This window comes from Bubalus kerabau, chromosome 12, assembly GCF_029407905.1.
Source record: "Bubalus kerabau isolate K-KA32 ecotype Philippines breed swamp buffalo chromosome 12, PCC_UOA_SB_1v2, whole genome shotgun sequence".
NCBI lineage: Eukaryota > Metazoa > Chordata > Mammalia > Artiodactyla > Bovidae > Bubalus > Bubalus kerabau.
The window spans coordinates 73,745,645-73,758,561 of record NC_073635.1 but is presented as its reverse complement, the minus strand read 5'-3'; the positions used below and the strand labels follow the sequence as shown (position 1 = coordinate 73,758,561).

Here is a 12,917-nt window from a genome sequence, read left to right as displayed (position 1 = left end):
GAGCCCTTCTCTCCACTTCCATAAGGATGGGAAATGGCCCTTCCTCAGGCAAAAATCTCTGTCAAGTGTTCTTTCTGGAACAATCCCTCATTGAATATACCAGAGAGATGCTTTTCAGCAAGACTCTTGAATGACCCCATTTCATGGGCAGCCTCAAACCATAAAACATCTAAAGCTTTGTTTACACAGAAGATTGGATGAAGTTCATTACTTCCTCTTCTGCCTCCCCAGGTCCTTCCATCAACCAAGTCACATCAGCAAAATGTCACATATACCTGGACTCTACTGCTCCCCATCTATCCAAAAACCTCACAAAACTGGACCTTAACAAAAGTTGAGCTGGTTCTCTTGATGACTGAAAATTTTTTCTATAGCTTTTATGAAATGGATGATCACTATCCTTTTTGCAATTAATTAGAATAAATATCTCTTTAAAAAGTCAAAGTGTTAGTTGCTCAGTCATGTCCAACTCTTTGTGACCCCATGGACTGTAGCCCACCAGGACCCTCTGTCCATGGAATTCTCCAGGCAAGAATACTGGAGTGAGTTGCCATTTCCTTCTCCAGGGTAACTTCCTGACCCAGGTATCGAACTCGGGTCTCCTGTATTACACGAAGATTCTTTACCATCTGAGTAACCAAGGAAGCATCTTAAGTGTTATTATAAAAACAAAACATGCAAATTCCACAGTGTAAAAACTCCTTTGACTGGATGAACTGTTTTTTATTTTTTTCCACTTGGTATATACAAAGAACCTTGGGGCTCAATATTCTTCTCTTCTTGGTTTGGTTTCTAGAAGTTAAGTTGGTATTCATTTGCAATAATTATTTATGGTTGGGAGAGGGAAATGGCAGCCCACTCGAGTATTCTTGCCTGGAGAATCCCATGGACGGAGGAGTCTAGCAGGCTGTAGTCTGTGTGGTCGCGAGAGTCAAAAACAACTTAGCGACTAAACTACTACTACTGAAATTTGCATTGGAGAAGGAAATGGCAACCCACTCCAGTGTTCTTGCCTGGAGAATTCCATGGGTGGAGGAGCCTAGCAGGCTGCAGTCCATGGGGTTGCAGAGAGTTGGACACGACTGAGTGACTAACACACACACACATTTATGGTTGATGTCTCTGATACAAACATATTCCCTTCTTACTTTTTGGCTATAGTTTTATAACTTTTAAAAATATATAGTAATTCTACTTTCCTTATTAGTTTTAACATTGATGAAATATATGCATTAATAATAAGATAAATTCAATTATTTCATCCTCTGTGATTACCTGCCTAATAGAATGATTAGTCATAAAATGTGATCCCCATTATTATTATTATTATTATTATTATTATTATTTTTGGCTGCAACTTTCAGGTTCTTAGTTCCCTGACCAGGAATTGAAGCTGTGCCCTCCATAGCAGAAGCACAGAGTCTTAACCACAGGACCACCAGGGAAATCCCTATTCCCCATTATTCTAAAACTAGGAAGTTGGATGGGGTTATAAACTAAATGTATATTAAACAGATCCCACTCTTGTGTCCTCCTAAGGGATTCTTTTCAGCATCGTTTATATGAATAGCCTTAAGAAAGGCGGGGGGTGGGGGCACAAAGAGTGAGGTATCACCCCAAATACTAGTAATGATAAAGAGCAAACCTGCAAAAAACAGGATTATCTTTTCAATCGGGCTTCCCTGGTGGATAAGACAGTAAAGAATCCACCTGCAGTGGAGGAGAACTGGCTTCAATCCCTGGGTTGGGAAGATCCTCTGGAGAAGGGAATGGCTACCCACTCCAGTATTCTTGCCTGGATAATTCCATGGACAGAGGAGCCTGGTTGACTACAGTCCATGGGGTTGCAAAGAGTCAGACACAACTGAATCACTAACATATGTCTTTTCAATACACTTAACAACTGCAACTTACTTGAACATGTGAAAAAAAAAAAAGTATTTTTCAAATATATCAGTCCTGACATAAATTTCCTAAGGTCTTCTTTCCTTTTCTAATCTCTTCCTTTCCTTGTCATTTCTGTTAACTTCAGGAGGAGAAAAATTGTCTATTTTCCTTCTACATTAGTTGCAACATGAAAAAATATTTTTAAGAAAAGTATTTACAGAGTGGATACTCTGTGTTAGGAAATATGTCATGAACAAGACAGAAATGGTCCCTGTCCTCATGGTGCTCACATCCATCCCCTTTGTGCTAAAATGAAAAGATGCAGCTGACCTGCCATCAGTTTATTTGCCTTAAGGACCACACTGACTCACAGTGGCCATAACATTCAATCATCTAATGTTAACTTGTGAGAAATTCCAGAAGACAGAGTCTGCAGAATTTCAGGGGTCTTGTTAATTATGGCATAAATGGAAGCCAGCCTGCACTGCCATCCCAACCTGAGAGCACCGGTACTCACTTGTACATTCCAGGCGTTTCACCTCTTGTGACGTCCTTAAGAAATACCAACGGAGGATAAAGAAAATGATGCCAAGGGGAATCACAGGTATAGCAGTCCAAGGAATCGCAGCCACCATCACGCCCACCATACCAACCACAAGTAGAAATGTCTGAAATAGCAAAAATAGATACAGAGGCCTCCTTATGAAGGGTCCTTTCAAAGATAAATTGTAATGGGTTTGTTCTGTTGGGATTAAACTCATTTCCTCAGAAAAACTTGTTGGGACAGCAGGGAATGCTTTCCCTTCCAAAGAAATAAAATTATAGGTGGTCCTCATGATATTTAGGGCTTCCCTGGTAGCTCAGACAGTAAAGTGCCTGCCTGCAATGCGGGAGACCCGGGTTCGATCTCTGGGTCGGGAAGATCCCCTGGAGAAGGAATGGCAACCCATTCCAGTACTCTTACCTGGAAAATTCCATGGATGGAGGAGCCTGGTAGGCTATAGTCCATGGGATCGCAAAGAATCGGACATGACTGAGCAACTTCACTCACTGGCATGATATTTAGTGCATGAGTCAAACACGATGATAAGAACTTTCTAGGTATCAGCTCTTGTGATACACTTAGTAGCCCTATGAGGCAGGCATTACTAGTTTTAACAGAGGAGAATATGTGAGCCTCAGAGAGTAGGAGCTGAATTGCAAACTGTCAGGAGTCAGCAGGTGGTACTAGAGAGATGAGTGAGCAGGTATCAATCATAGGTGAGGAATGCAGAAGTCTCAGCAATGCATGGAGGCATAAAGAAGTGGTTAATTACAAATTCAGTATCCAGAAAAGTAGGAAAAAATTTAAATGCCGACCTTTGGAAGTAGGAATTCTTCTTTCTAGAATTTTCTATCCATAGTTGATATATACTAAATGTTGACTGTGTACAGAGCTATACCTTCAAACTTTCACGTGTATTAACTCATTAATCCTCATAATAGTTCTATCTAGTAACAGTACTGTCTCATTTTACAGATGGAGAGAGTGAGGCTCAGAGAGAGGAAATCAACTTGATGGAGACTGCAAAGCCTCAGTCATAAAGCTGGGAAGCCCATGTCATAAGCCTTTATGACATATTTAAGCTTGCCCCCAGTATACAGCCATCTTTCTATCATTATAGTAAGCATTTAAAATGCCTGTTCCAAAAGCTAATGATTATAACAACATCAGATCCCATTTACAAGTTGTCTACTGTATGTAAGACACTGTGCTGAGTTCCATGAACATTCTCTTAATCATCACATTATCCCATGAGATGATTTTATCTTGGGAAATGATCTCAGTCAAAAAAAGACAGAAGGTAGAATAGAAAACAAAATCATTGGCTGATGCTGATTTAAGCATCCATCTTTATCAAGAAAATTATGATACAATTACATTTTAAGAATGCAATGAACAGTTATCTGCTTGCTATGACAGTGGGGTGTGGTGGTGGGGATGTACACATTCAGTCTGGGCCAAGGCTTCCAAAGTTTGTGATCTCAGGTGGATACAAATCCATAGCAACTTGCACAAGGCACAGAGTGCTGGGAAAACAAAGGGAAGAATCCAGGAACATTTTTAGATAATTCTAAGAAGAAACTTACGTCTGAATTTTACAGGCTGGTTTAACAAATAGAAAGAGTGGCAAGAATAACTTGCGGGCAGTAACTAGAATTGATGGAAATTTTGACCAAAAAGGAGCTGAGATGAGAAGTTAAGATGCCTGTCTGAGTTAACACTGGTTGTTCTTGGTCCTTTCAGCACCAGCACCTGCATCCCATGGTCACTACCCCAGGTCCTCCCCACCTCGTCACCCGGGGAAGCTGGCCCAGGTGCGTCTTTGAGGGATGGGTTAGGAGGGTAATGTCTGTATCAGAGACTCGGGTTATCATTTCACTGCTCTTACTGATCAGTTTTTTCAGAGGATCTTCACAACCATCTTGTGAATGAGAAAAGTAAGAACTTCATTTTCATTTACAGATACGACATAAAGATGGGAGGGCAAGTGTCTGTCCTACGTTTTCCCAGGAAGGACTGCAGGTCAAGGAGAAAGACAGGAGCGGTTTGTACTCAGGGAATCCCAGAGCCACAGCCACAGGCAGGAGGAGCCTGGAAGGAGGAGGAAACGTTCAGAGCTGTGACTCTGTGTTCAGGAGCCCTTGGGAACCAAACTGTATTATCTCGATGGAGACCCATGTGCTTTTCCTGTTTCTCCCATATCTGCCACAGTATCAAAATAAAACTCAAAGTGAAGAGGATGGGATTCTGAAAGAATATATTACAGTCACAAGTGGAGAAAGATAGGCCTAACTGACCGCTCTCTGATTAGACCTACAGATGAACAACTGCTTACAGTCACTGCATTAAATATTCATTCCACCTGCTACAACTTCCATGCTCATGCGGAGGGGTCCAACTCCTTCTATGTCTGGTCTTAAGTCACCTGGCTTGCCATTGTTGGTTTTCAAAAAAATCTACTAAAATATCAATAAAAAAAAATCCAAATTACAGCTTTTTTAGCAGACTCTCATCATTTGATGGGTAACATTCATCAGTTCCAATAATCTGGCTCTCCCCAAGTGAGGGCCTTTTAAGACTAACCCAGCCTGTCATATGGAGAAGGCAATGGCAAGCCACTCCAGTACTCTTGCCTAGAAAACCCCATGGATGGAGGAGCCTGGTGGGTTACAGTCCATGGGGTCACCACGAGTTGGTCGCGACTGAGCGACTTCACTTTCACTTTTCACTTTCACGCAATGGAGAAGGAAATTGCAACCCACTCCAGTGTTCTTGCCTGGAGAATCCCAAGGACGGCAGAGCCTGGTGGGCTGCTGTCTATCAGGTCGCACAGAGTCGGACACGACTGAAGCGACTTAGCAGCAGCAGCAGCAGCAGCCTGTCACATAACCTGGGAAGTAGAGGAAAATTAAAATGAAGGGCTCCACAGAAGCTGAGCCAATGCATTTGCCTTAGGTATGCATTGAAGACCCATTACTAATGCTCTCAGAAGCTCCAAGGTTAGGTTACATCCTTCAGAGTCCATGCCCCCAAATTCTGAAGCAATTCAAAGAGGATGTCTCTAACATCTACTTATAGGTAATACTATGCTGCTGCTGCTGCTGCTAAGTTGCATCAGTCATGTCCGACTCTGTGCGACCCCATAGAAAGCAGCCCACCAGGCTCCCCTGCCCCTGGGATTCTCCAGGCAAGAACACTGGAGTGGGTTGCCATTTCCTTCTCCAATGTATGAAAGTGAAAAGTGAAAGTGAAGTCGTTCAGTCATGGCTGACTCTTCACAACCCCATGGACTGCAGCCTACCAGGCTCCTCCGTCCATAGGATTTTCCAGGCAAGAGTACTGGATTGGGTTGCCATTGCCTTCTCCACATTGTGGACTGAATATTATATATACATATATATATATATATATATATGTATATATATGTATGGGTTTACAGTTATATGTATACACATGTGAATCTTTTATTGCCAGCTATTGCAAACCCTTTGTAGAAGCTGGCAGAAGATGAAAATAGTATCTAAGCAAAAAGTCATTTGAAGAAGGAAACAAATGATTCTGGTGTGCAATACACATCCCTTCCTTGAAGCTAACCTCATTTATTTCTCCTACATTCACAAGAATTCCAAAAAGCCTAATTCAAGCTACACACATAATTTCCTGATCTGGTTGGACTTCAGGCCCATCTGATGGACCACATCACCATAGCCCGTGCTTCTGTACCTCTGTCTCACAGGCACAGAGACAATGATGGGTATATAGAAAGAAGCATATTGACCCAGAAGCAAGTGACTCAAGTTCTGATGCCCCCCAAATAAGGAGAATAATTATTTTATATATTTCTCATTTGGAGCACACCATTTTGGAAATTCTAACCAAAGTCTATGAATCCACATTAAAAAAAAAAATCTTAGATGAAATCTTTCACTTGAGAGAAAATGGTCTTTTTTAACAATTCAGAAAAATGCTTTAGTTTGCAGAGACTGACAGCCTATACCTGGAGGGGAAATTCCACTAGCCCAGTATTGTGCTGAGACAGGGCTTAGGGCTAAACTTCCTGAATATTATTAACAGGTAGAGTAAGACTCTACACCTACTCTCAATCTTAGTAAAAACTGGGATATACCAAAAACATAAAAGAATGGTGGTAAGAATTAAATGATGTACATTACACTTTATGTAATGTACGTAAAGTGCTAACCAGTTCAAGCATAACAAACAGAAACTCTAACTCCATCATCACCACCCTCCATTGTGCTCTGCATGCCAGCAGCCAGGGGAGGAGGTATTCACAGATTTATGGGCCCAAAAAACATTAAGAATCTCATGAAGTTGAGCCCTAACAGACCACTCATTCTAACCACTAGAACAGCTTACTATTATCTAGAGACATATCAGAGCAGGTGCTACTTTTGCTAGATGTGGTGATAATGTCACAGGTACCAAAGTGACTGTGGCTTTTCTTTGGTCACAGTGAAAATCATATCAAAGGTCTATTTCGTTTGAAGATGCACTTTTAAAATAATATGACCAATAAATTTCATGCCTACTACAATTTTTGTCCTCTCTGTATTATCCTCCCCACTCTAGGCCTTCCAAAGATTGATAAACTTAGGGACATGGCAGTAAATAACATTCTTTGAGATGTTTCTTTCCTTTTTTAATATTTTAAAAGAGATGTTTCTTTTCTTATTCCATATCTTCTTTATCTTTCAAGTTATCCTTTGTCTTAGTGAAGACTTACTATTTTGACACTCCTAAGTATTTATGGGAGACTAAGGGACAAAATGATAGACCTCTGAATCAACAAAACTAAACCAGATTATTCAATATAGTCCAAAGAGAACAATTTGACATTTTCTATTTCATGCACCATGAACTGGTATATTGATACCAATGGAAGGACAAAATCTAGATTTTGAAAACTCATGAATCTCAGGAAATTCAACTGTGTCCACTCCAGTTTGGCATTCTTGGTGGAAGCAAGAAGCCTGGTTAGGATGTTAGGATGACTAAGGCAGAGGACCACTACCTATAGAAGGGAGTCTCATGAGCACCTTTCATTCTCCAAAAGGATACTGTGCTGTGAGCAGCTGTTTATGACAAGCTGCAATGGCATCTAAATGAATTGTAAATGAAATATACAAAAAAGCAGAAAAGAAAAGAAAATAATGCTTGTGAAATGTTAAAGGTCTTGTTTAAAAGCCTGTGCAAACAAAAAAATTGAAAAATAAGACATTGCTTTATTGCTAGAGGCCATAACAAGTTTTCTCATAACACAGAAGTTCCACAGTTTTCTAAAACTAGCCAACAAGCAAAGAAGTGATAGTCACCCCATGCTCTCAAATATCAATTACAAAAGACACTTTATAAGACTTGCCATGGGTCCCAACCTCAAGTATTTCACAGGCTTTATGTAATCTCATTCTTACATCAATACGAGGAGGGATTATGCTCTCCATTTACAAAGCAGGAAATTGATGCTCAGAGAGGCTTATCGAAATTGGACTCTTGAGAAGTAATAAAAATTAAAATGATCAAGAATCGCCAAAGGTTTATCAAATACACCAAGGATAAGCAGAATCATCAAAAATGAGTTTGGAAACTCTTGGCATGAACTGTATCCTTTAAAACAAAACTCAACAGTCCCCTTCTAGCCCCTTCCCTTTCCCTTCTCAACTGGTGATAGAAAGACTGACTCCCACTCAGGAACCAGCAGCACCTCCAGCCCCAGCATCCACAGCAGCAGCCTTCCTTCTCATCTGGGATCAAAGGTCACCTCCTGGAAGCTCCGCCCACCTCCTGGACCAGGCTCCCTAACTGCCTCCAGCCCCCACATCCAGTTTGCCTTCCAAGACTTCCTCCACAGGGCTCCCACAATTAGGATTCCCAAGGAGCAAGGGGTGAGTTTCTGGATGTCTTCCTTCCCTGGGGGAGCTGGAGGAGACCCATGAGGAGAGGGCTTCATGCCTGACTCGCCCCTGTACCTCAGGGCCTCAACTCTAACCCCTGCTTGTTGAAGGGAAGGAGGGAGAGAGGGAAATACCACCCACCACCTCACACACACCCCCAACTAACAATCTATACACCCCAACAACCAGCAACACCTCCTCAGACCCTACATTCCAGATGGGCCTCTCTCCTGCTTCAATCAAACTCCTTCCAGGAGTAGCCTGTCTTCACCTCAACTCCCTTCACACCTCCTGGATTCTCAGCCCTTTGCACCCTGGCCTCCTCACATCTGAAACCTGCTTCTCGGGTCACTGACATCTCTTGATTCCAAATCAACCAACAACTTTCCACGGACTCACCTTCTCATTTGCATTGAGAAGACCTGTCCTTCCTTGATTTGCCAACCTATTTCCTTCTTTTTCCTTTGCTGTTCACTGTGAGTCTCCTCTCCTCCCCTTTCTTTCTCTATTTACTCTCTGATATCAAGTCTTCTTATCTTTGCCCCTAAAAATGCTTCCCTCTCTCTGGGCTATCTTGTCATCCTCACAGATTCAGCTACTACAGCTCAGTGAAGGGTACACAAACTCCATGCTCATCCCAGATCTCCCCCTCAAACACCAGAATCTTACTTCCAATGACCTGCAGGACACCTCCACCTTCAAATTCAAGATAATTGAACTACACGTGGCAGAGCTGGGGTTGCAAATCAGCAAGACTAGACTTTTCTCCTCTTTAATGAGAATGTTTCCAACTGAAATCAGGTAGCATCTATCCTTGTCTCTATCTGTCATGCAAAAATATGTAACAATTCTGATATGACCACTAACTAACCATGAGCTAAGTACATGGCAGAAACCCAACCTTGGCCTACCTTGCCATAGCAAAGAAACAGAACCTTTCACAAAATCTTTTCAAAGTAATTCACCATCACTGTTAAAATGTGACACTGTTTTTAGGAAAAAATTGTTTCTGTGAATAAATTATATAGTTAAACCCAGCAGGGCACATTTATAAAATAAGTTTGCAAAATAGAAAAAAAATCAGACATCTCTGCAGTACAAGTCCTCTGCCTCTGCCTCTCAGCTTTGTTCACATTGGTAACAGTGGAAGCCTTGCCTACAGACTATGCTGTCTGCACTGAGTTCACTGCTGCATTTCTGTGTGCAGTCTTTCATAATCCATTTCATTTCCAAAATTAACACTTGGGAAGAAAAGGAAAACTCCCCGCAAACTTAATCACTGAAAAGTAGACAGAATTAAATAACAGAAAAAAACACCCCATGTGAGCAATGATACTAAATGAGATGAAAGCATTCTTTAGAACCTCAAGTTCACAGACAAAAGAGAGGCTGGATAGAAGGTATTGCATAGGTCTCCCTCCCTCCCCCTCCCTCCCTTCCTCCCTCCCTCCCTCCCTCTCTCTCTCTCTCTCTCTCTCCTTTCTTTACGACATCTCAAGGCAGAGCAATCAACCCATGAAAAGAAAAAAAGCCTACAAAAACAAAGGACATTTTCTGAGATAACTTTGATCCCAGAATCAAATTACTGGCTTAAAGGCTTTGTATCCTCAATAACTGGTCTCTGTCGTCCTTGTTGGACCTCCCAGGAGGCTCAGTGGTAAAGAATTCACCTGCCAATAAAGGAAATACAGGTTTGATCCCTGGGTCAAGAAGATCCCCTAGGCAATGGCAACCCACTCGAGTACGCTGGCCTTAGAAATCCCATGGACAGGGGAACCTGCAGGACTGTAGTCCATGGGGTAACAAAAGAGTTGGACACAACTTAGTGACTAAACAACAACAATGTCCTTGCTAAAGTATTATTTTCAACTTATTTTTACCAATCTTTTCTTTGTAAGTAAACACATACGGCTTTATCCAAACAAAACCATGCAGTAAACATGTGCCCTCTGTGGTAATATAATGCATCATGCTGGTGCTCAGTCATGTCTGAGTCCCTGAAACACCATAGACTGCAGCCTGCCAGGCTCCTCTGTCCATGGAATTTTCCAGGCAAGAATACTGGAGTGGGTTGCCATTTCCTTCTCCAGGGGATCTTCTTCACCCAAGGACTGAATTCTTGTCTCTTGTGTTTCCTGTATTCGCAGGAAACTTCTTTACCACTGAGCCCCCTGGGAAGGCTGATACAATGCATAATTTAGTTTATCAAGGCTATCTTTCTGTGAGAGATGATTGTCTCTCTGTTATGAAATGTGCTCACAGTAAAGGGAATCCACACCAGACACCTGGAAGGCAGAGGGAGAACCACTTACCCTGCATGTCGCTGCTTTAGACCAACCTTGAGGTGACTGTGTAGCCACTCCTGCCCTAGGTGTTACTCATGTTAACTCAGCCTCCAAATCACAGCCACACCTCTCTCTTACAAACACAGCCTCTGACTCAAGATAACAGGACATGTCACCAGTTTGAAAGGCCCACCACCCTCAGCCCCTGTGAAAAGGCCTTGAGAAACAGGCAGCTGCTTCTCCCTTTGAGAGCTCTGACAGGACTGCTACGTTACCTGGATGAAATCAAGAAATGTCAAGGGCAGTAAGTCATCCATTTGACCTATGTCTTTTGAAAAACGATTTAAAATTCTTCCTGCAAGAACAAGATATAAAAAATTACTCATTTCTTCAGGTAGGAGCTTTAAGAGAAATAATTCATGAAATAATCAAAACAATATTTTTTAAAACATATGTATTTAGGGGCTTCCCTGGTGGTACAGTAGATAAGAATCTGCCTGCCAATGCAGGGGACATGGGTTTAATCCCTAGGTTAGGAAGATCATCTGGAGAATAAAATGACTACCCACTCCAGTATTCTTGGCTGCAAAATCCCATGGAGAGAGGAGCCTAGTGAGCTACAGTCCATGGGGACAAAAAAGAGTCAGATATGACTTAGCGACTAAACAACACCAGCAAATTTAACATATTACAAATTCACATAAAATGAAATAAGGTGATGTAAGTGGTACAAAGAAAGAGAAAATAGGATGACACCTAAAGAGAAACAAAAATATCACCAAATGTCAGTGGGTGGGGAATTGAAATTGAGCCCTGATTTTCAAAAGAATGGGGGAAATCTTGTGGCACTACTGGGAAGGGTTGGTGGATTTTAGAATGTTCCCTCCTTTTAGATCTCTTATCTAAGACTCAGTCCAAGGGCTAAGTCAGTAATAAACACCTGCAAAATACTTAAGTCAATCCTAATTGTTACACAAATTTTGCTTTAGTTATCAAGATTAATTTTGCCATGATACTTCTTAATTAAACATAACTTCTCTGTAATTTTTTTCCCTCCAGATGGTTCACATCCCCTCACATTTTGGGAAATTGTGGATTCCAGCCATTTCCAAGTGTGAGTTTAATACTGGGACAGTAAGCCATTATTTTCAGAGGTGTTCCACGTGTGACAAACACAGATTTGTGAATAAGCATCTAAGAAGACCAGAAGGATGTAGGCAGGAAAACAGAAATATGACTAAGGATCACTTACAATCCTTGATTTTATTTCCCTTCTCAGAATCCACAACAACAGTATATACTAAAGGCTGTAAGATTAGACGATGATAACTAATTTCTAGTAGATATTTGGTGTGAACTAAAAATGCCACCTGTCACATCAGTAAACAAAGGATGCTGCAGCCATCAGGACTCTGCAGATACTCCTACAAGGGTGGTGCACCCTGTGGAGACTCAGGATGAGAAAGCACAGGACACTGGCCCCAGACAGTGGAGATGCAGATCAGAGGAACTGTAACAGGAGGAACCGGTTTTGACTGCCTGTTGGATCTCGTTGACTTTAGCTTTTGCTACCCATTGCTTTTGTTGGGGAATCCTACTTCTCTGCCTAAATGTTAAACTAAAGTGGCTTTTTTCTGCTCACAGAGAGACAGTCTGACCTTGGCCACTTGTGAATGGCTACAGAAAAGAAGAAATGAACACATCCCTCTCCAATTTTCAAGATAAATGGCCTTTTGAGTTGACTTCCTTCCCTGGCATCCAGACCCCAATAAGATTGTTATTTTGAGACATTAGTTTGCCATCTTCTCAGTCTTCCAGCTTTCCAAATAAAGTTGTTATTCCTTGCCTCCACACCTCATCTGTAAGACTTACTGGGCTGTCATGAGGCAAGCAGAACAAGCTTGAACTCGGTAACAAGTAACTACTATATGTGGTTTTCTCTTCATGACAAAACATACTAGAAATAAAATCCATCATAAATAATCTATTACAAATGCACTTCTGAAAATAATCACAGGAAAGAGTTCAATTTAATATACCTACCACTAAAAGAGTAAATAATTTATGGCCCTTAAACCTTTTGCACAAACTAGGTCTATCTTTGCAGTACTCATTTGAGCTTCTATTTGCTTGAAGGAATGAAGTCATGTTAATAGACACAGGAGGGGAGACAAGATATACCCGAGTGTGCTAGCTGCTCTAGGATTAGTAACCTTGAAGATTTAAACTTCATCCCAAATCCTTGAATAATAAATAAGTCAGCATCTGGAGATACCCACAGGTCTTGAA

General features: G+C 41.4%; 1 protein-coding gene across 1 annotated transcript in view; it reads right to left on the bottom strand.

Moving 5' to 3' along the window:
* LOC129624656 (ATP-binding cassette sub-family C member 4-like) overlaps positions 1 to 12,917 on the bottom strand; it is a 161,707-nt gene that overhangs the window by 66,586 nt on the left and 82,204 nt on the right. The window contains 2 exon segments of the mRNA XM_055542816.1: positions 2,405 to 2,555; positions 10,904 to 10,983. Coding sequence (XP_055398791.1) covers positions 2,405 to 2,555; positions 10,904 to 10,983 — 231 coding nt within the window.